This window comes from Urocampus carinirostris, chromosome 16 (genome assembly GCF_059441175.1).
Source record: "Urocampus carinirostris isolate Australia breed hairy pipefish chromosome 16, RoL_Ucar_1.0, whole genome shotgun sequence".
In the NCBI taxonomy this organism is placed as follows: Eukaryota; Metazoa; Chordata; class Actinopteri; order Syngnathiformes; family Syngnathidae; genus Urocampus; species Urocampus carinirostris.
In genome coordinates, this window is record NC_142364.1 from 12,598,806 (window position 1) to 12,623,833 (window position 25,028).

Here is a 25,028-nt window from a genome sequence, read left to right on the forward strand (position 1 = left end):
TCTGGCCATTATTAACTGCAGTCTTTCTTCTTGAGTTGTCCCCACTAGTTTTAAACGTGCAGTAGTGCAACCGCTTCTGAAAAACCTGGCCTAGACAAAACTGTTTTCGCTAACTTTAGGCCCATCTCCAAGGTGTTTGTTATCAAATAAAAGATGAGCATGATGTTCTGGAGGATTTACAGTCAGGTTTTAAGCGACAGCATAGCACGGAGTCAGCACTCCTAAACGTTTTTAATGGTACCCCTTAGCTACGGACTCAGGAGATTTTGTGATCTCAGTCCTGCTGGATCTCACTGCTGCATTGTGGACAACAATATTTTATTATTCAGGCTGCAGCTACTCTTTGCATTTGTGGTAGCTCTCTATGTTGGTTCTGGTCTTATCTAACTGGCAGGACTATGGTTCAGAATCTTCCACCACTTCCCTGTATTTTGGGGTTACACTGGGCTCCATTCTAGGACCACTCCTCTTCTCTTTGTATTTACTCCCGCTGGGCTCCATTCTCAGAAACCATAGCATCTTTTTTCATTGCTAGGATGATGACAGTCAGATATGTGTGCCATTAAATAAGAAAGGTGCATATTCCATCAAAATCCTACTTTCCTGTCTTGTTAACATTAAAACCTGGATGGCCCGACTTTTTGAACTTTGATGAAAAGAGAACTGAGGTGATTGTCTTTAGTACCAGTGGCTCTGGTGTATCTCCAAATATTGACTTGGGCCCCTTGGCACTGTATGTGAATCCAACTGTTCTTAACTTATATTTTAAGATGGGCACTGTTTTTAAACTAGATCAACAAATAATTGCAGTAGTGAAGTCAAGCTTCTTTTATCTAGGGCAGTTAGGTAAAGTGAAGCCCTTTCTCACCCCTGAGCATTTTAAAATCATGATTCATGCCTTCATAGCATTACTACTGCAATGCATTGTATGATGGACTCAGCCAGTCTTTCATCTCACGCCTACAGCGGGTCCAAAAGCATTTCTGCTCGACTTTTAACTGGCATACACAAGGCTCACGCTATACCTGTTATGGCTTCCCTTCACTGGCTGCCTGTGCATTTCAGGGTTCATTTTAATATTTTTTTTCATTTGTTTTCAAATCTCTAAATAGCCTTGGCCTTCCTTACCTCAGTGAGCTGCTTTATTGTCATGATCCAGCTCGATGCCTCAGGTCAACCGACTAGCTGCTCCTGAAAATATCAAGGTCTAAGTGGAAGCTCAGAGGGGATTGAGCCTTTTCTGTTGCTGCTCCCAAACTTTGGAACAGTTTGCCCTTGCACATCAGACAGGCTCACTCCCTCACTGTACATTTTTATAACTTGGATAAAAATCCATTTGTATTCCTTGGCTTTTGACCCAGCATGAGACTTTGTTCCTGTTTTATTATTTTATTATTTGAATTCTTTTAGAGTGCTTTCATTGTTTTATGGTCTATATAAGTTTGTTTGTAAACTGTTCTATTTGTGTCCAACACTTTGTCTTCAGCTGTGGTGGTTTTAAAGGGCTTTATGATTAACTCATTGTAAAAAAAAAAGGAATTAAACAATATTCAACGCACGGGCAGCACGGCAGATGGGTGGGTAGCGCGCAGCCCAGTGGTGTAGAGGTTCAGGGTTCAAGTCCAGCTACCGCAGCCTCCCTGTGTGGAGTTGGCATGTTCTCTCCATGCCTGCATGGGTTTCCTCTGGGCACTCTGTTTTCCTCCAACATTCCAAAAACATGCATGTCCGGTTAATTGGCCGGTCCAAATTGTCCCTAGGTGTGAATAAGCGAATGGGTTGTCTGTCTCTCGGTGCCCTGCGACTGGCTGGCAACCAGTTCAGGGTGTCCCTGCCCTCACTACCCGAAGATAGCCGGGAAGGGCTCCAGCACCCCCGCGACCATACTGAGGATAAGCAGTGCAGATTATGGATGGATATATTATTTCATCATTTTTTGCCAATGCAAACAAGTAACTTTTAAATGATAAGTTTTCCTGTGCACAAACTCAGATAACAGATAACAGTTTCAGCGACAGACTGCTGTCACTGTCTTGTACTACGGACAGACTGAAGAGATCTTTTCTTCCTCATGCCATGAGGCTCTTTAACTCCACCCGGCAGAGTAAAGGCCCACATTAAACCACACCACCTACATTGGATATTACCGAATCTTACTGCAATATGTATTCTGTGTAGCACTATTTAGTTACTCTATATAACACGCTACAGTGGGCATTTGCACGTCACACTGGGTATTTGTATATTGTATTCTTTTGGCTTTATTATTGTACTGTTCTCAGCTCAGGGATGCTGCTGGAAATGTGAATTTCCCTTAGGGGATGAATAAAGTATCTATCTATCTATCTATCTATCTATAAGCAGGTTCAACACTTGAGTCCAGCTATGCAAGTTACCCATTTATGTACCTTTTAAATGTTTTGAGCTATATGGTAATTTTTCAAGCTGACTTCTCAACTAAAGTCACTTTAATACATTAAATAATTTACATTTTATTTTTTGGAATTCTATCTCATGAAACCTTTTGTCTTGTCTTGTTTGGAATATCGAATTGAATTTCTCTCTTTTGTCATTGATATCCCGTCGTGAAAACATATGCAGCGAGAATAGACATGGCACTCCAAGGTAAACATGTAAGATAGACTTTAAAAAGAAAAAAAAAATTCAGGCAAAAATAAATACAAAATATTTAAAATGCAGAGTTTAAAGACTGGCGAATGGAAAAGAATAGTGCATCGTAACAATATTGTTTTGTGTGCAATGAGAAGTGTAATAACATTAAGCGGCAACAAAAATCCCCAAAATAAGTTAAAAGGTAAATACTTTGCATAGACCTGTGCAGATTAGTCCCAAAAAACATTTTAATCAGAACTTTGAATGTCCAGTAGTTTTCAAATTCAATTTGTTAGTCATGTACAATACTTGCTCATGGGTTGTTATCTTGATGATTAAATGGGTGCCCAAATGCAACCCTAGCATACAAAAAGAAATCCCCAAAGACATTAAGAAGGAGAAAGACACAAAATAAGCTGAGTGGTTGCAAATCGCAGATGCTGCTATGTGGCATCAGCAGTTTTGGGAAAAGATGGGCCTGCCTCAAGATTAACTCGCCGGGAGCTCGTTTTTACTCACTGAGTCCAAGAGGATAATGACCTGTGAGAAATTCTCATCTAATCTCTGTGTAAATTGGTAAAGGCAAAGCAGCTAGGAAAGGAGGAAAAGTAGGCGGGGGTGTTTTGACTGGCTGGCAACCAAAGAAAGGACACAGTTGTGGTCGTGACTGGCCTAAAAAGAGGCTGCACCATCAATTTAGATAGGCAGCTGCTATTGCTACCGAATGTAACCAAGCAATTCATGACACCCTTGTTACTTTAATGTTCTTCATAAAAACTGTACAATTTGTGGGTTGTAGAAAAATTATGACCAGTGAGTAACCTTCAAAACAGTCAAACTAGCTATTATCATGTCAATAGCAAATGGCATTGTGAATTAAATGAGCAGTCTTTTCCCGCAATTAACCTTTGAGGAGGACCAAAAATTCAGGAATGTGTGTTTAACATTCACAAATTAAAAATAAGAATATATGACAGCAAGACCTCCTTTAACTCTCATATAAATAACATCACCCGGTCAGCTTACTTTCACCTGCGCTCCGTCAACCGTCTTTGCCTCCCTCACCTCCCACACAACTGCCCTCCTCGTTCGTAGCCTTGTCACCTCAACTACTGAAATGCTTTCCTCTACGGTTTACCTTGAAAGTCCCTCCATAAACCTCAACTGGTCCATAACACCGCTGCACGCATCATCACCAAAACACCTTCTCACCCCTGTCCTTCAGCAACTCCACTGGCTCCCAATCAACCTTAGAATAAACAGCAAAATCCTCCTCTACACCTACATGGCCATTTCTAACCTTGCTCCTCTCGACCTCCTTTACAATGCCACGCCATCCCGCAGCCTCAGATTATCCTCCTCCCTCCATCTCACTATACCCGCTGCCTGTCTCAGCTCCATGGGGAGCAGAGCTTTCAGCCGGTCTGGCCCCCAGCTCTGGAACTCATTGTCGGCTGACCTCCGTAATTCTGCCACTCTGTCCACCTTCAAAAACTTGCCTTTTTAGACTTGCCTTTTATTGCCTCACATTGCCCCCTTTTAACTTTACTGTGTTTTTTCTTGCTATTTATTACTTCCTTGTTTTATACTTGTTTTATTCTTGCTTTGTTGTTGTTTGTTACTTTATGTACAGCGACTTAGGGTTTCCGGAAAAGCGCTTCGAAGTACAATGTATTATTATTATTATTTAAAAAATATATTAAATATAAATGACAACAATCAACAACAAATAATACTCAAATGAAATAATAAAATGAACCCATGAACAAGTAAAAAATACATAAAATAAATAAAAATGTATTGAAACATAATTTTAAAATAAATACGATGATGAATACAAAATACAGTAATCACTAGTTTTTTACGGGGGTTGTGTTCTAAAGTAAAACCTTATTATTATTATTTTTAATCTATCAAATATTCAATTATACATTGAAATCAAATTAAAAAAAAACACTCCACAGGCTGTTTAACAAATAAAAGAACAGTACTTTACCGTTTTTACAAATAACTTGTGTACTGTCAAATTGTTTTTATTTATCAAATATTCTGTTATACATTGAAACCAAATAACAAATTTTTTTACAGGTTTTTTTCATAAATAAAAACGCTGTTTTAGAAATTGTTTTTACAAATAACTTTTACTGTCAAATTAAAACTTATAATATTACTGCATGCATTGCACAAAGGGGATGAAATGATTTCAGATACTACGTTTTTACCGACGATATTTTGTAGGCATCGTGTGGACATTTTGGAAAACTGCTTTTTTCTTCCTTTAGGCAAGGTTTGGCAACCGAAATGTAGAGCCATTTTAGACCCCAAAAACCCAAATGTTTGAAGCCGCCAAAAAATTAAGAGCTTTATAAGGAAGGAAATAGATCCGGTATCTGTCTATATTCACTTATGTGTATAACTTAGACTACATTGTCTTTAATGCACAGGCAGGCCCAGGCAGAAAAGGGGCGGGGCAACTGTTAAGCCAATAAGAATGCAGAACACAATGCACGATAAAAATCCGCAAAGTAGCGAAACCATGAGAAATAAACAATAAATAAATAGATTACTGTACTGTAATAATAAATACAAGATTAAAAACAAAAAAAGAAAAATAAACCTATATTAAATATAAAACATATTCTTAAAAAAACAATCTACCATCAAATCTATGTTAGACGATAAACTCACTGCAATTTCAAAAATATGCATCTCCCGTTTTTGGGCTCACTTCACTTTTTCTTAGTAAGTATGTTGTTCAGTTATTTGGAAAAAAAGGTTAAAAATATAGTAACATGCAAAACAATAACACTTTTGTTCCTGTTATTCTTATTTTAAAAAATATACTACAAAGAAAAAAATAATACAGAAAAAAAGAAGAATTATGCCCACAGAATAATAAAACTTTTTTTTAAAGGTGGGGGTAACGGGATTTGAAAACGGTGTCACTCTGCCGCCACCTCATGGCCATAGGCAGCCTGTTCATGACATGCGTGCAAGTACATGCATTTCTTAGACAGGCTCTAGATTTGTCATCTTTGGGGTTTTGGGTTGGCGTTTGGACTTCACTAGAACCAGTCGTTTTTTTACATTCACCATTTTTATGCTGTACTGAATAAATAAATGTAAATGGTCTGCATTTATATAGCGCTTTTGAAGTCAATGAAGACATCTCAAAGCGCTTCACAATGTGCTTCACACTTACACAGCAGCATCAGCCATGCAAGGCAGCTACTTGCTTATCGGGGGCATGAGGGATTCAGTGTCTTGGCCCTGGACATTACCACATATAACACAGAGAAGCCGGGAATCAAACCTGGACCTCTTGATCCCAAGACGAGCGCTTTTACCTTCTGAGCTACTGCCGCCTCAGCCTGACCAATAATGAAACGAGCATGACCTCTCTCTTCAACACCAGTCAGAACCTGCCTTTCCTCAAACCTAACCTCTTCTTCTTCGAACAGGTCTAATAAAAAAAGATAAAAGCGGATAGGCACAATGGAAAATAAAGCATTAGTAAATATTTAACTTTCAACTTTTTAAGGACACCATAAACAATGCACCCACCTTTATTTATATAATTAATTAATCAATTAATTTAATCTTTGACTATTTTTCTTATTTTCTTTCCCGCCAATTTTTTTTTAGTTTGCAATGGATTTAGTCTTTTTTTTCCTTCTTTAAACACGGTTATGGTACAAATGTACACTGTCGGAAAGCATCTCTTTGATCCTATAAAAGAAACATTTTCCTCCTGGCAACATGAACCTCGCGGTCCCACTGCCTCCTCTTCCTTCCTCTATCTCATTCCTCTTCTGCTTTACCGTCTTCCTTTACTCTGACGCTATAAATGGTAGCGCTGAGCTGGGCAAATGTAATTAATGGTACAACATAACAACACAAAACAAGTGTGGCAAAGGGAGAGAGATAGAAAGGGTCGAAAAAGACAAGGCAATGTATCCTTAAGGTGATTACCCTTTCTGGCAGCTGCTTTCGTTTCTCGGGTGACAAACAAACATGCCTCTCACTTCAAAACAGTCAGCGCTGCCATTTTCAGCCACTTAGGTGATGGAAGACAAAGCTTCGCATACTAATTGGTGATGTGCCTCTAGGAATAATTTCAGGATGAAAAATCACCATAAAATGGCAGGAGTGGCTTTAGACAGATATTTGTCCACACATCAAGGGCGCCCCCATATCATAGTTTTGTTTCCTGTATCCAGCGATTGAGAGTTGGTGGTCTGCCCACGAGTAGGCGTAGGGAAGCAGTGTGGTGAGAAAAGCCAATATATTATTAAGGATAGACAGATCCGCCAACAGAACTCTTTTCTTTCTAAAATAGATGACGGGGCAGAGAGGGATGACTTTTCGTGCACGTCCGCAGGAACGCAATCGCCATGTTATCGGAAACATCGGACGCTGCTATGTTTTTTCAAAGTTACTGCATCGTTCATGCATAAGTTCAGTGATCTTGAAATAAAATGTTAAAATGTTACTTAGTAAGCAAAGTGCCCTTCTGTTTATGGATAGCATTTTTTTAGATGATGAAAGTATCCTAAAAAAAACACATATGTGAAAGTTCTGATTGAAATGCTTCCTTTCACAAAAAGCCGTTTTCCTCAAATTTTTATTAGGGGATTTTCAGGAAACGTAGCTATGTTTTATTGTTGTTTTCTAGTCTAAAAACATTCTTTTTTTTTTTTTACTTTTTTTTCTCCTGAAAAACGAGGATTGAAGCTACAGAACAAAATTTTGAGTTGTCTGTCCCCGTGTGCCCTGCGATTGGCTGGCAACCAGTTCAGGGTGTACCCTGCCCACTGCCCGATGATTGCCGGGACGGGCTCCAGCCCCTCCGCGACCCTAATGAGGATAAGCGGTACGACTAATGAGATGAGATGAGATGAATCCAATCTTTGACACACGGAGAACAAACGGATGATCAAAGAATGGCGGCCGCAGCCTTGGTAGAAAAACGCAAGGCTGGCCAACCAAAAACTTGCAATAACTAGCAGCTATGCTAATTGGGAACCAACAACAAAAAATGGCTACAGCGACAAACGCGAACCCAGGCAGGAATAAATCAATGGACAGCGTAGACTAGCTGGCTGCTAATCAGGGTCAACCCTGAGCCCAAAAAACAAGAAGCCTTCGGCAGCCCCAACTCTAACACGGAGCTAGTCAGACAACATTACACCAGCCGCGACGCTCAGCAAAAAACACAAAAGAAGAGCTACAATTGCCACCCTGAAGGCAGGCGAAAGCAATAAAGGAACACATGCTGTAACAGGGGCAGGTAATCTTACCCCATGAGGTTGAAGCACGCAATTTAAACAAAACACTCACAAGCCCCCCTGTGACAGGTTTAGCAAAGTTCTTATTCTTTCAAGCAGAAATTAACTTTATGCAAATACTATTCACTACAATCACCGTCTGATACAGAGCTGCCTCACATCTAGTGTTAAGGGGATTCAGCATGTTGAAGTCAAATCATTCTTGTTTATTTGTGACGCTCTTAATCACAAGAAGCCTCATAGGGCTGTACAGACAGCTATTACACCACCCCCTGATCTAAAAACTATATGAGGGTAAGGAAAAACTCAAAAACATCAGCAAGACGAAATAAACTTTAGAAGGGGCCGCACAAGAGGTAATCCCCTTTGCAGGCTGACTGGGCTTCAATGAATGTTGCAAGGGCATCCATAAACAATACAAATACATTATAAACATGAAATATAGGTAATAAGAGAATATCCTGTTGACAGCTTCCTGATGTATATCATAAGCTATATAAGTGTGTTTTAAGCCTGGATTTAAACACTTCCACTGAGGTTGCGGATCGATGTGTTCCTTCAATGACATCACAGCTCTAGAAGCACCAAATAGGTCAACTTTGTGACAACATTTATCGAGTTCCCCGACATGTGGAATATTTTGCCGGAACCCTGCATAATTTGAGGGAGGACCCCTACAAATTCTGTGCCTAATTGGGAAAAATAACATGTTGGACTTTTTGAATACCTTTAATTCGAGTAAAAATATTTAGACCGATTACTTGGGAAAGCCCCTGAGATTTTTAACCTGTCATGCTGCAGGAGACAGACTCCCTAAAGTCGACCAACAAGATCTGCCGCCAGCTCATTTACCACCTAACCCCTCACTCCAAGTGGACGAGACAAAGCGTTCCCAGGAGGAAGTCTCAGGCCTGGTGAGTGCATCGCTGCCGCGTCATCACTCTTGAGGACGGAAGCTTCCTGTCATTGCCGGGCACATAAACATCAGTGGACTCATAAATCATCCTAAAAGCCTCTCCAAAATATTAATCTGACTTAGTGCACTGAAGTTTGGAAAAGCGCTTCTTTTACCTCCAGTTTTTGTTACCTGAAGGACTTTACACATTGAATCATTGAGATGAGGGACACTATAGCCACTATCTGACATCAAACAACTACAGCTTCACTTGTGCTTCAATGTCAATGTCATCTGAAACCTTCAATTCGGTATAACGTCTCTCGATTACTGTACTCTAAGCGCACTCAAAAACCTAAAATTAACCAGAAATCTGACTATGCGTCTTATGAAAGGGTGCACTTTAAGTACAGAAAAAATGTAAAATGCATAACGATGTATTGAAAGATTTGTGGGATTGTTAGTCAGTCAATTCTTTTTCTTCTCACCCCTATTTCATTTTTCTCTTTCATTTGCTTTCCTCATCCACCCCTTTCTTTTGCTTTCTCTGGGTTTTTTTCCTTTTTACTTTAATTGTACATTTCTTTGTTTTCTCTCCTTTCCCTTATTTTCTGGTTCATGTTTTCTTTCTTTTCTTTTCATTCTTTTATTTCCCCTTTTTTCTTTTTCTTGTCTTTTTATTCTTTTCCTTTCCCCCCCTTTTTAATTGTTTTTTTCATTTTATTGCTTTCTTTTTTCTTTCCTCTTTTCTTTATTCTTTCTTATTCCACCTGTTTTCTTTTTTATTCTATTTTCATTGTTCTCATTTTTTCATTGTTTCTTTCCTTTTTATTTTTTTTGGCAGTACTTATTTCTATTGTTTACTTTTTTTCTTTCTCTTCCCTTTATTTCCTTTCCTTTCTTTTTTCTTTCTGTTCTTTTGTTTCTTTTTCTTTCTCTTTACGTGACATTTTCATTTTCCTTTTTCATTTAATTTCTTTCGTTCTCTTTTGGTTTTCTTTTTTCTACCTTCTTTTTAATGTTTCTTTCCTTTTCATCTCATCTCATCTCATTAGCCGTACCGCTTATCCTCATTAGGGTCGCGGGGGGGCTGGAGCCCATCCCAGCCATCTCCAGGCAGTGGGCAGGGGACACCCTGAACTGGTTGCCAGCCAATCGCAGGGCACACAGGGACAGACAACTCATTCGCTCATTCACACCTAGGGACAATTTGGACCGGCCAATTCACCTGAAATGCATGTTTTTGGAACGTGGGAGGAAACCGGAGTGCCCGGAGGAAACCCACGCAGGCACGGGGAGAACATACAAACTCCGCACAGGAAGTCTGGAGCTGGATTTGAACCCATGACAGGTTCCCATGACATGAACTGTGCCGCACAAGCGCTAACCACTCTTTCCTTTTGATTTTAACATTTTTTCTTTGATTTTTTCCTTTTTTTTCTTCTGACGCCCTACTTATTTCTATTTCTTATTAATTGCTGACCAAAATTTTATCATAATGGTGGCAACAGCGATCTAACCCGGTTAGCGATGGCAAGACTGCCGAAGCCTAACCCCCAGGCCATTCGGGACATAGATGACGTAGGTGATGGATTTTATCTCATTATCACACCATTTTCAGTCATTGTAAGCAGATACAAATGTTAGCGTAGGGATCTTCAACATGGTTCCCGCAGGCACCAGGGTGCCCCCTAAGCACGGCTGAGGGTACCGCAGATCCGTTCTGAAGATAGCTCACCAGAGCTGGTTAATTGTTATTTTCTAGTTAAAGTGCTTTTTTTAAAGAGGTTGACTGCTTCTTTATAACCCTAATTCAAATATAACCCAGTCATAATATTAGAGTAATAACATGCTAAGTTGTCATCTTAGAAATACATATCAAACTAGGCGCCCGTTGCGCTAATTAGTGACAGGAAGTAGCTTCCCTGTGTTACAGTAATGAGGAAACAGAAAGTAGTTAAAAATCGGTAATAAATTTGCTTTCACTTATCTTAGCTCAAAGCAATAAAAGTAACAAACATTTATAAATATGCGCATCTTTCAGGGCGATCGAGTTAATTACCAAAATGCCTTTCTCTTTGTTCAGTTCAGAATCTCGTGCGCTTTGTAAAAAGTTTGAGAGTCAGCGATAAAATACAATATTTCAGTGGTCACATTTTCTGTACTACGGACCGGTTTATTGTCTTGCAGCTTGGCCCAATTATAGCATCAATAATTTGGTTCACGAATCCCTTAATCGCCTGGGTCGTCGGGACACTAATGAGAACGCTACTCTAGACAGCTTTCTCCACTGTTGTTGGTTCCTGGCCTGTTTTTGGGTCATGGTACCGGTCCATTCCTTAATGTTGTGGGCCCAGTTCTTTTTTGGGTCTTCCTATCCTCTTGATCATCTTTTGGTGCCCCGACGGATCACCACCTTATCGTGGTGGGGCACTTTGTGCGTCTCAATGACCCCTAGAGCTATGTCGGCGGGAGTCTCGTACTCCTGGCAGGGTTACCCAAGCCGAACAGGTCGAAGGGTAGAGTCCAGACTAAGAGTGATCCCAAAAGCTGGTGGCGGCACGCTTTGAGGCGGTTTCCCACAGACCTGGATTCCGGCAGCCGCCTGCAGTTGTGGGAAGATGCCGGTCGTCTAGGGTCTCCCTTGCCACTGGATCCATCTTCTCTACAATCAAGATAGTGGCGTTGGGGAAAGCGCACCCCTTACGCCACTTTAAAAACCATCATTGCGCAGGTATCTTCTTTTACCTGAGTCCCCGACCACAAAAGTCTGGCGGCGATGGAGTAACCAGCGACGGGAGCAGGTTTGAATGAGCTGGAAGCTCTTAGCTGGACCTCTGCACGTCAGCGGCACAGGGCAAGGGTCGTTAGCAGCTGGGATTGAGTGGCAGCTGTTTCCGGCAGACCCCTGTGCATCTGAGCAGCACTATTTAGTGGCCGCACTGCTCACCCCAATTGGGGAAAGGCCTATAAAAGGTGGCCTAAAGATTGCCCACTCAGCACAGTACCCGGACAGGAAACCGCGCCTGTCGGGACATTCCACTATGCGGTCGAAAAACAATAGCATTTAGAATTGCAGCATGGAACATAAGGACACTCCTGGATACCAGTCTGGACAGACCACAGCGCAGAACAGCACTCATTGCCAACGAGCTGAAGCGATATAATGTGGATGTGGCAGCGCTCAGCGAGACCAGACTCCTTGAGGAAGGCTCACTCAATGAAGAGGGGGAGGGTTATACATTCTTTTGGAAGGGATACCCCATGGGCGGACACCATCTTCACGGAGTTGGTTTTGCAATTAAGCACACTCTACTGCTGAAGCTCACAGAGTCACCAGTGGGTGTCAGTGAAAGACTAATGACTCTTCGCATCCCACTTGCAAAATGCAGACATGTCACATTAGTTAGTGCCTATGCACCAACACTGCCATCGAATGATGAAGAGAAGGATCGCTTCTACCAGGCACTCGATGACATCCTCAGTCACATCCCGAGGAATGACAAAATCATGCGGCTTGGTGATTTCAATGCAAGAGTCGGAAAGAATTGGTGCCCATGGCATTGGAAAAGTTAATTCCAATGGCATGAGACTTCTTAGTCTGTGCGCGGAACATAACCTTACCATCACAAACACCATCTTCCAACAAAAGAATAAATATAAGGCATCCTGGATGCATCCCAGGTCCAAACACTGGCATCTGATTGACTACGCGATCGTGAGGAGGGCTGACCTGAAGGACGTGCTCATTACAAGAGCTATGCGTGGGGCAGACTGTTGGACCGACCACCGCATGATTCTGACAAAGGTCAGAATGCATGTCCGGCCCCTAGCACGTCATGGTGGTTCAAAGAGGAAGACACTCAACTGTGCCAAACTCTCCGGTAGCGACACCCTTGACAACTTCCGTTGCTCTCTAGCTGAGAGGCTGGCAAACATTGAGCAGCTGGTCATGTCAGAGGCAGGGATGGATGAGAAGTGGACCTATATATCTACCACCCTCTTTGACACTGCAGCCCAAACCGTTGGTTTTAAAACTAAAAAACACCAGGACTGGTTTGACCAGAATGCCGGAGAGATCTCAACCCTCCTGGACAGAATGCACAAGGCACACAGAGCCACCCTGAACAACCCACAATCTCAATTCCATAAAAAGCTATGGCAAGCCCTTCGTTCCAAGGCCCAGAGAACTCTCAGAAAACTGCAAAATGAGTGGTGGATCTCAAAAGCCAATGAAATCCAGTCTCACGCTGATAGAAGTGATATGCACAGTTTCTATGATGCAGTAAAACCCATCTATGGCCCCAGACACTGCTCACTGGCACCTGTTAGATCTGCTGATGGAACATCTCTAATCAAGGATCAGGCTATGATAGTGGAGCGGTGGGCTGAGCATTTCAACACCCTGCTCAACCAGCCCACCCCAGTGGACCCAACTGTCCTTTCAGAGCTCCCTGAACATCCTACATTGCCAGACCTCGACCTCCCGCCAACTTTCAATGAAATCCTGCATGCAGTCAAAACCCTGAAAAACAATAAATCCCCTGGACCTGACAACATCCCAGCTGAACTTCTCAAGGTAGGAGGCTACCTCTGTACACGGACACTGTTTCAATATATTTCAGAGGTGTGGAGACGAGAGTGTGTCCCGCAACTGTGGAAAGATGCGAACATTGTGACCATCTTTAAGAATAAAGGAGATAAATCCATCTGCTCCAACAGTAGGGGTATCTCTTTGTTGGCCACTGCTGGAAAGGTCCTTGCCAAGGTCATGCTCCGCAGACTCATCTCCAAAATATCGGAACGCGTCATCCCAGAGTCACAGTGTGGTTTTCGAAAGGACAGGGGAACAGTCGACATGATCTTTGTGACACGTCAGCTCCAAGAGAAATGCCGGGAGCAGCACAAGGACTTGTTCATCGCCTTTGTCGATCTTTCAAAGGCATTTGACACAGTGAACAGGGACCTACTGTGGCAAGTCCTGAAGAGATTTGGGTGTCCACCCAAGTTTCTCACCATTCTTGCACAGTTCCATTCAGGGATGACGGCCAGAGTGGTAGTTGGAAGACACAGCTCAGAGCCCTTTGGCGTCGAAACTGGAGTGAGGCAAGGCTGTGTGCTGGCTCCAGTTCTCTTCAACATCTTCCTCGTCTGTGTTACAACACTGCTACGTAGAAGGATGGAGGAGCAGGCTGGAGTTACCATCAACTTCAGGGCTGATGGTAACCTGTTTAACATCAGGAGGCTACAGGCAACTACCAAACTGACTTCAGAGACCATCATTGAGCTACAGTATGCTGATGACTGTGCCCTGGTTGCCCATACACCGGAGGCTCTGCAAAACATTCTCTCGGCAGCTGTAACTGCATACACCAGAATGGGACTGACGATCAACACCCAGAAGACAGAGGTACTCTGTCAGTCCAGTGCTGACCTCTTACCAAACCCAATAACCCCCACAGCAGCAGGGCAACACCTGCTCATGGTGCCCACCTTCAAATATCTGGGGAGCATAGTGTCTGACACCTGCTCATTGGATGATGAGATCCAGAGCCGCCTCAAGCAAGCATCAGCATCTTTCGGTCGACTAAGGATAAGGGTCTTTCAAAACAACAACCTTAGACTCCACACCAAAATACTGGTCTACAGAGCTGTATGTATCACGACATTACTGTATGGATGTGAGGCATGGACTATCTACAGCCGCCATCTGAAGAGCCTCGAGACCTTCCATGTAAGATGTCTTCAGAAGATCCTTGGCATCACATGGAGGGACAGAGTGCCGCACACAGAGGTGTTGGAGAGGGCAGGCAGCTGCAGCATGGAATCCATTATGGCCCAACGCCAACTTAGGTGGCTGGGGCATGTTGTTCGAATGCCCAGCCACAGACTGCCACGCCGTATCCTCTATGGTCAGTTACATCTAGGCCAACGCAGTGCTGGTGGGCAGAAGAAGCGGTTCAAAGACCAAATGAAGAACATCCTGAAGAGATGTCGGATAAACCCCTCCTCACTGGAGGAACTTGCTTCCTGCCGAGACCTCTGGCGCTCCCACTGCTCACATGGAGTGGATTACATGGAGGAACAGCGCATGCAACACCGTGCAGCAAAGCGTGCAAAGAGACATGCTCGCCAGGCCACCCCTGCTCCCCCCAGAACCCCCTTCACATGCTCTGTCTGTAACCGCATCTGTGGATCCAGGATCGGACTCTTCAAACATCAGCAGACTCACAATTAAAAGAAGATGGTCATCATCGTATCGATGGACAACCCCAAGCAAGATCATCTTTTGACATGACCATACCAATGCAGTTGACAACAGTTCTTTGTAGTGTCCAATGTGCCCTCTGATGGTTTTGTGCACCAATTCTTTTGTCACATGGGCTATGTTGCTAATGCTTAGACGTTTCCTATTGCATCGCATCTCCATGGCCTGGATTTTTGCTTCCAGTTTTGCTGCGAGTGTCCATGTGAAGTATCCAGAACTTGCATGAGTCTGTTCTTTGTTTTCGTCTCTGGGTGTTTTTAAGTCTGGCAAGTGTGGCTGTGGTTTTAGCTAACCTGGCCATTATTTCTGGTTCTGATCCCTCATCTGATCTAGCAGCTCCAGGATGTTCTAATTGGGCGACAAGTTCTTGGTGGCTGGTGATTTTTGCGGTGATACCTTGGGGATTGTTGTTTAACAATTTAGTAGCTTGACTAAAAATAGTGTGATGACGACATTATCCCTAAAGCCTTTTCATGTGTCGTCCGTTTCCCTAGTGAGCTAGTGGATAGGATCAGCCACTCTCCCTGCCATGATACGGGCTCTGTTCACGTTGAATCCAATTTTAGCAATTGTGATAAGCCATATATTGTCATGATTACTGATGCGAGGCACCTGAGCCTGCTCCTTTGGTGGCATCTGCCTCGGATGCTTATTGGCTACCTGTCACTTTTTATACCCGTCTTCCTGTTACCAGTTGTCAGTCAGTCTGCGAACCTCAGCTTACGCTAGGCAAGCTTTTTGACCCTGACTCTCTCCTATTCTTATTCCCGTCTGTTTCCCGGCTCAGACCCCTTTTTCTAATCTCGACTATGATTTTGCTCCCCCGTCCCAGCTACTGATCTGTTTTTTTCCGCTCTCGGCACCGCCACCGCTTGCCACGGAAATACCACTTCCACGTCTGAGCAACCTGCTCCCCGCAACCAGCGATCTACGGATCGTGTGTACTATCCTTTCCCTTCTACCCAAAAAAATTAAGAGAAACGCACGGAAGTGGGTTCTGTCTCCATTCTGGTCCTGACACAAATAATGCACAAATATGGCACTCATTTATTTATTGTGTAAACCTTGCCCTTTCTGTGGTTTTAATTATTAGTTTCGGTGTGCCTTCTATAAATAAATAAATAAATCACTAACGACTTACTTTTGGGGGTGCACTTTATAATCTGATGCATCGTATAGTGCAGAAATTACGGTACCATATTTTCCCCAAAAATCAAATATGTGGTAAAAATCTTCCCAAGCGGATTTTTTTAGTATATCATTAGCAAAAGAATAAGGGTTTAGAGCAGTCTTAAATTCCTTGGAGATGTTTAAAGTCAGTATAAACAATGGTTGCGTTGCTTTGGCCTTCATCCTTGCCGTGTTTGCAAAAGAACAATCAGCTCATTAATGTGGCCCGCTTCTCCCACAGCGGTTTACACGAAAGACTCATTAAGACAGAGAAGGGTTAATATGTTTGGATTGTGCTCGTCTGCTTAAATGTCGTGCTTTGCAGTAAAGGTGGTGGAAATAATTGAATCGAAGTTGATTAAAGGCCAGGAATTTTGATGATAGTGTTCAATCAGTGTTTGATAAATTGCTGCTTTGCCAACACCCGGTTCTGACTACTTGAGTTGGCTTTATAGATTATCTTAGTACCTGACATTCAACGTTGGAAAGGTTCTTCACTACCTAGATACTCTTGAATACTCTTCTGGTATAGCAAAGAAATGCTTTCAGCAGATGGAACGGTGAAGACTTTCACCATTGTAGCTGTTGAAGCTTTGCCGTTTGACATCCCAGATGAGTCACTAGCATCATAGAAACCCGTGTAAATAAAATTTGCAATGTTAATATGATGGCAGGGAAAAGAGCTGGACCCAAAAGCCCCCACGTATTGCACATTTTCTGCGCAGGTGCGAAGCTGTAATGAGACAAAAGAGGAATAATGAGCATGGCGAACCTTTGCTGGCGATGAGCTACTCCTTCAAACGTCTCCCGTGGGTCGCTTGGTTGGAAAAGCGCCGTAATTAGGAATTTGACATGCAAAGCACACGTGTGAAACAAAGGGAAACAACTTCTTGGGCTTGGTCCATGTGAAACGGATTTCGTTTCGTTGACATGACAGCGACCTCTTTTATGCAGCTGTGCGGGCCACTTGCCGCCTAGGCGACAAATTCCCCCGATGATTTGATTCCACGTGACAAAGTGGATGCACTGCGACAGAACGCAAAGAAAACAGTTTGCCTTACATAACTACGTCGCGCAAAGGCTGCTTTATCATGTCAAGGAACAGTTATGAAACCAAGCATTGCCACGCACCATGCAAAACGCGCTTTTGTGGTCTTAATTTACCTCGAAGGGGTTTGCATGGTCGACGTTGCGGTCCTCTATGTTTCGTTTCCTCTGGAGGATGCTTTCGTTGCATTTCAGAAGACAATCCATACGAGGTTAATAAATGTTCACGGCTTGAATTTACTTTGCAACGAGTCTTCATTTTCTGATTCCACATTCAATGAACTCACGTAATAACCTTGTTCGACTGTTAACATTTCATGGGTATAATTCCTTAGTGCCTGATAGTTAGACAGCCCCGCTCATCAGCATCTTTGAATCCACCACTGGAAGTCTTCAATTATTTATGCCCATGGTCAAGGACCAGGTCAAATGAGTATGTATTGGGTAAGATGTATAACTTATAGCAATACTTTGACTCAACATAGAAAAACTTCACGTCAAGCTACCTTTGAAGACAAAAAAAACTTAGGTTTCACAGGTATGCCTCATTCAAAAAAAATAGAAGAAACCTTAAGGAATGATCACACTGATGGCTCTAGCAGCAACGCATGAAGGGTAGCAGTCTTTGTCACTGGTTATGATGCTGTACAATGTTGATTAAAACAGCATGGTAGGCCATTCAATGAAATGAATGCCACAGGTAGCCAGCCTAAGCTACTTGGTTCTCCTTAAGACGTGTTCCAGTCGGTCAATGCACATTTCCCCTCTCTGGACGTGATGATGTGCCAAGAAAACTAGTCAGTGGGTAAGGCAATGAAATGGTAGCAGTCTGGGGTCTGCAATGTTCAAGAATGTTGCGTCAAAAACTACTCCAGTTACTCTTGGAGAAGCGATAAAACTTGACATTGACATATCTGATTTGATGTTCTTACAGAGTCTGCTTCAGGGGTCAACCCTTAAGGATCTCAAGGGTCAACATGTTGACTCAGCATACAGTTCTAAAAATAGTCTGGTTCCACCTCAGTTTGCAGGAAGGCCAGAACAAACATATTTTTCAAGAAAAAACACCACTTCAGATTTTTAACTGACGACTTGTGGATCACTATGAGAAAGGATTTCAGACGGGAGAAGTGGTGAGATGTGGCAATATAGCAGAATAGAGATTAAGGCTCACAAACGAGGTAGAGATTTCAATTAAGATTTGAGTCAATTATCCTCCACATAGCAAGAGTAAGGCAAGATTCTGGAGATAGTGCTACGCTAAAAAAATTCAAGGGGGGGTCTGGCCCAGGACTCCCCTCTAAAGGAGATAGAACTATTGCTCGCTGTGACGTACTCTAATGTGGGTTCGGGGATGATTCATATTTTCTAATCCTCTGAGCAATGCCAAAACGAGACGTTTTTATGCTATCCATCAAAGGATTTGTCTGAGTCACATCTTTTTGAGAAGAACTGCAAGGTCGTTGTTCAGCTGTTGGATTTACTGCTTAATACTACCACTTTGACAGTTTGCTCCCAGAAGTGCGACTCATGAGAGTGACAAAAACAATGCATCTCAAGTCCAAGTGAATCCAGGTTGGCAGGTCTGGTAAATTATCACATCAATTATTTTGAATCATGCAATCCCTAAGGTGTTTTCTTCCAATCTACAGTGAACTTTCATCCAGGGGCATAACCAGTCTGTTTTTTGTTGTTGTTGGGGTCGAGGGGATCTTCAAGCACCCCCATATTAAACCCAACCACCCCCAAAAATTGTAGCATTTTTAAAACTATTTTCCTTAATACAATACAGGATAAGCTTAAATATGATGAAAACACTATTTAAAATAAGGAAAATATAGCAAAAATGTGAACAACGCAGCATCAGACATACTCCATTGCCTTGAAATAATTATGTCCATTTAATTTCTAGCACTGCTCTGGAGCTAGCGTCTGGGTGAAACTCGGCCAACTCAAGTTTTTCTTAAGAAAACGTTTGCTATTTTTTATTTGCTACACAAAATAAGATCTATATAACTATTAGGAATTACGATGAAACTATAAATGAATAATGTGAACAATTCTAAATGAATCCGTAACTTGCATGGGCTTTACTTACCTTAAAAGGACAAGTTATTAATTGGCCATTAGATGTTGTATTCTGCAATGCAACCAAAAAATGAATGCAAGGAAGAATACCAACTATGAAGGCTAAAAGTGACCAAAATGCAAAATTTTACCTCCTATATTCTTGCCCAGCCTTTTTTGAGGTTTTTAGTTACCCTTAGCAGCAAGAAGTCTGACAATTAGCTCATGTTATGTAAAATAAAGGCAAATTTCTTGGGACACAGTTGGCCCCCAGGCCATAGACCAGGGGTTGGGAACCTATGGCTCGCGAGCCATATATGGCTCTTTCTATGAGTACCTATGGCTCAGAGACCAATTTGATTGCATGCAAAATTTCTCCATCTTGTTCAAAACCGGGAATGTTTATGCTATTCAGGTACACGTAAAGCCAAACCAAAGCTAAATGCAAAGGAAACACTTCGCAGTATATATAGGGCACGTTTTTCACTACAATTTACAGTCAAGGTGTCACACAAAAAAAGGGGGGAAAAAACTTGTTTTGGCTGTACAACGCTAAAGAATCCTTTATTTAAAAGTTCACTATATAATCTGTGTTCAGTGTTCAGATACTTTATGATGAATCCACAGAACTGTAAATACGCCAAAACACCGGAAGAGAACTTAGTCATTTGATTGGGTGAGTGGGAGGGATCTATGCAAAAAGTACAAGCATTCCCTCCCATCTCTCGCCAAAGGTAAGCACATAAGGCTCCCTATTCTTAGAATGTTGTGACATTTTTACAAAATAAATGCTTGCATCTGGTTTTGAAACCAATATGTATGAAAAAAAGGGTCAAAAGGAGTTTAACCGATCTTGAGTAATTGCAAGAAAGAGACAAGTTTAAAGTGGTCTGTTTGTTGAATTTGGGACAGGGGCTCTGGCATTATTCTCTTTTCATAATTTTTATCAAATCATCAAAAATAAATGTGCTGAAGACTAAGCTTTTGTCTGGGGCGCGGGTTTAGCAATTTAGTAAATTTGTCTCATAATATATGGTGTGGCTCTTTCCCAAAATAAAATTAATATTTTTTGCTTTTATGGCTCTTTGAGTCAAAAAGGTTCCCGACCCCTGCCATAGACTGTCCACCCACTGGGGTCTCACAAATTTCTACGGGAACACTGCTCACTATGATTAAGTTTTCACACAAAAATAGCACAGAAATTGCACTTTTCTTTTAAAATCCAAAATAGCATCGAAATTGCAATACCAATTTCACACCATTTGGGGTTTTTTCTGAGGGCAGATGAAAACTGCAGTGTTATGTTCCGGTCACAAGATCATTAGGACTGGCTAACACTATTCCTATTCTTGAGGGCACAGTCTAAGGGGGCAGGAACCGGAAGCCCAAAAAAGAACTGGGCCTACAACATTGAGGAACGGACTGGCACCAACTTTGCCACGACTCAAAAACAGGCTAGGAACCGTCAAACCTGGGGAAAGCTGTTCAGAGTTGCATCCTCAGTGGTGCCCCTACAAGGGTTAAGAGATCCGTGAACCGTGATTTTATATTATTCTTGTGAAATGTCAAATTATTTCTTTTTGAAATTAGTTAATGCAATATAACAATGCCACGATTACTGTGAGGCACCTGAGCCTGTTCCTTTGGCGGCAACTGCCTCGGACGCTGATTGGCTCAGTCATTTTTTATACCCCCTTCCTGTCACCGGTTGTCAATCCGTCTGCAAACCTCAGGTTACGCTAGGCAAGCCTTTCGACCCTGACTCTCTCCTATTCTGATTCCCGTCTGTTTCCCGGCTCCGACCCATTTTCTGAACTTGACTATGATTTTTGCTCCCCTGTCCCGGCCACAGATTTGTTTTTTCCCCGCTCTCAACACTGCCATCGCTCGCCACGGAAATACCACTTCCGCGTCTGAGCAGCCTGCTCCCCGCTACCAGCGATCAACAGATCGTGTGTACTATCCTTTCCCTTCTTCAAAATAAAACTAAGAGAAATACACGCAAGTGGGTCCTGTCTTCGTTCTGGTCCTGACAAAAGGTTGGGTTAGACGACTTCAAAGTAAATATTTCACCCACTATCTTCCTGTATCCCCAACAATCAAATTGGCTTAGAGCAGTCGTTAAAAGGAAACATCTGGTGGCAGAAATACTGTCAGTCAGCGCTGCCCCAACAGCTGTCACAAGCGCTTCTCTTCTAGCCCATCATCGCGGTACAATGCTCAAAGCCTTAAAACGCCGCCGTAGCCCACCAGCTGAGTAATGCGTTCTGCTGCCACTGAGACAAAAGGCGGCATGATTACAGCACTTTCCTCAATTGCGCTTCTTAAACGCTGATTCAGGACAAACACAAGTGTTCATTTCACTCGCATGCTCAAAATTCTATGGGTCCCAACAGAGATCTATGGGTCCCCAAAATTTAGTGTTATCGAGGTTGAAATTGTAAATCGACGACAAATATATCATATAAATGTATACATTCATTCAGTTTTAATCATCACAGTTTATTGGTAATGCAAATCAGTTATCACTTCAAGATTTTTCAGTTCACAACGATATTGTACATTATACAAAATAATATTGCTGAAATAATTATATTAATCTATATTTTCATTCAGTTTTAATCAGTTAATTGGTAATACAAAGCAGTTATCACTTTAGATTTTTCAGTTCATATATTCTTCGTGGTTTGCTGTCCCGCCACAGTTGTAATGCCTTCTCAAGGTCCAATTTATTTTCATCCTCCTCATAGCGTAACCAGGAATATAATTCAGTCCATTTTGGCAGAAAAGTCCTTTTCTTGCTAGGAGTATTTTTTTGTTTATTTTCTTTCATCGAATCATTCGCTTCAACACACGTGTTTTACTTGCCTCCGCGATCTTTCAAAGAATTTCTCCGCCGTTTTTTCGTGCCGGAATTATTGCCGTTCTTATCACTTTCTGCATTATGTTTCGACTTATTACTGACACTGAAGAAATTACCAATTTTGTGATTTTCACCTTCCCTCGACGACAACCACCACAAAAATGACGTAATCTCGAAGCAACGAGATCTCGTTGGCCAAGATCGGCGTGCAGACGAAAACTCGAACCGCGAGACCAAAACAACAATGGCGGATCTGCCTGACAAAAAGTTTGGAGTGCGGTAAATCTTTGTTAAGAAAAAAAAAGTAATCGAGTAATCATGACAATTTTGTGTCAAAAAAGTTGCGTCCCGGGGACGCACGTTGATCTGACACTATGCGTCCCCAGCAAAAATGATGCGTCTAGGACGCAGGGACGCGGGCACACGAGAACACTGCAAACAAGATGACGCTACTTTAAAATCTCTTTTGCAGTGCTGTGCATAGTAATAAAGGCTGGAGTGAAGCCTCATCCCCAAGAATGATGGAAATTGTACAAGCAATCAGAATCAAATTTAAAAAGTGCTCAAAGAGCAGTAATATTTCAGAACGGTATAAGAAATACGATTGAGTCATGAAACCGTGCACCTATTACCAAAACATCAAAAGTACCCCCAGGGATGCCGCTAGAAAGCCGAAATAGTGCAGTGAAGAAAAATGAAATCACCTCGATAGTATATTTAACTTGTCACATTTTCTACTCAATTAAAGGTGTAAAACTGCAGCAAAAACTTTTTACTATGATTTACGGGTCGTTTGCAGCAAAACAAAGCATTGTTACATTATTTCTGATTCCCAAATAGTATTTAACTTCAAGAACTATGGTCTCTTTCTTGAAAATGGTGAGAATTCTCCCGAGGTTCTGAATATGTCAAAGAAAATAGGGGGAAAAACAACTGGGTTGGGTGGGTGTGTGAATACAAGGGCTCTAATCAGCAACCTTGCAGTGATTCCACCTCCTCCTCTATCTCCGAGTTTGACAGCCTGTTTCCCCAGAGCTTAAGCTCCAACTGCAGCGCTGCTCTGTGTGGTAACAACCCAACAAAATGGACTCTTTACAATAGGCGGGGAGAAAACAGGAAAATAATCAATGAAATGAAAAAAAAAAACACAGAAGAAAATGACAACAATAAACCGAGAGAGTTGGAATTACATGTGCCTGTTCCCAAAATTAGGGGGTGGAGAACAGTTTTTGTGTGTAATATCATGTAATAAAAGTCATATACAGTATTTCATTTAATTAATGATTTCATTTACAAGAAGCTACCTTCTTGTTTCAATGGACCGGAATAAGCTTAACCAAACTACAGTGACTTGCGAAACTATTTGGCCCCCTTGAACTTTGTGACCTTTTGCCACATTTCAGACTTCAAACCTAAAGATATAAAACTGGGTGTACAAAATTAGTCAGACCCTTTACTTTCAGTGCAACAAACTCTGTCCAGATATGATATATTCTTATATTTTTTTATATCATATCATCTATCTATCTATCTATCTATCTATCTATCTATCTATCTATCTATCTGCCTTGGTCATATCCCTCAAGAGGGGTGACCGACAGCAAGACAAACACATACAATAACAAGGAAAATAAAAGGGAAAAAAATAGCAAAAAAAAAAACCCAAAAAACAAAAAACACACACACAAAAATTTTGGGACCATGGCCAACCCAAATGCCCAAACACCCAAACAAGTTAGGCACCTCGGCACCTAAGTTGGTCATCCTTTCGTCCTTTCAGATGAAACGTGACACCAGAAAGCAGCCATGTCACTCGGGTCAGGGTGACACAACACACTCTTTTGTTCAACAGCAGGGCCTGACAGCTTTCACTGGTTTACCCCTGCCGCATCATACGTGTGCCCAGCCCATCCTTAAGAACGCGTCCACAATCCCACAATCCTTTCACAACATCTCTCCACACCTTTCTATCACCAACAAGAGCTCTAGCTTCAATTATAACTGTTATTATTAATATAAATCTAATTGTTGTTATATCATTGGTGTATTTGAGGGGGAAGATGAAGGGGTAGGTAATATAAGCATTTGCTTCTTACTACCCCTTTTCGAACATATTATGTAACGTTATTTTGTTGTTTAGTAATAGTTTTTGTTCCGTTTTTATTTTGATGTTCGAATAAAGTTTTCATTCATTCTGTCCAGAAGTTCAGTGATGATCTCTGAATGATTCATTGTTGATCTAAAAGACTAACGATGATAAATGGAATCCACCTGTGTGTCATCAAGTCTCTGTATAAATGCACCTGCACTGTGATAGTCTCAGAGGTCTGTTTAAAGCACAGAGAGCATTATGAAGGACAAGGAACACACCAGGCAGGTCCCAAGGAGCACTGGTCAAGCAATAATATTGAAATGAAAGGAGTATCAGACCACTGCAAATTGACCAAGATCAGGCCGTCCCCCTAAACTTTCAGCTCATACAAGGAGAAAACTGATCAGAGATGCAGCCAAGAGGCCCATGATCACTCTGGATGAACTGCAGAGGTCTACAGCTGAGGTTGGAGAATCTGTCCATAGGACAACAATCAGTTGTATACTGCACAAATATGGCATTTATGGAAGAGTGGCAAGAAGGAAACAATTTCCTAAGGATATCCACTACTATTTAAAACGTATCCAACCAGGGGTATAAATGAACTCCTATGTGGGTGATTTTCCTTGCCTGGTTTCACTGAGCTCAATCAAGCCTTATTTAAACACGTTTTCTGCCTGTATGATTTTTCTTTTTGAAAGTGATAAAGGCAAATGAATAAAGTT

The 25,028-nt window shown here is 41.9% G+C and overlaps 1 protein-coding gene across 1 annotated transcript in view; it reads left to right on the plus strand.

The window, feature by feature from the left end:
* Positions 1-25,028, plus strand: part of LOC148350302 (leucine-rich repeat-containing protein 75B-like) — a 92,244-nt gene that overhangs the window by 52,765 nt on the left and 14,451 nt on the right. The window contains exon 2 of the mRNA XM_088355828.1: positions 8,703-8,815. Coding sequence (XP_088211954.1) covers positions 8,703-8,815 — 113 coding nt within the window. The remainder of the gene's footprint in view (positions 1-8,702; positions 8,816-25,028) is intronic.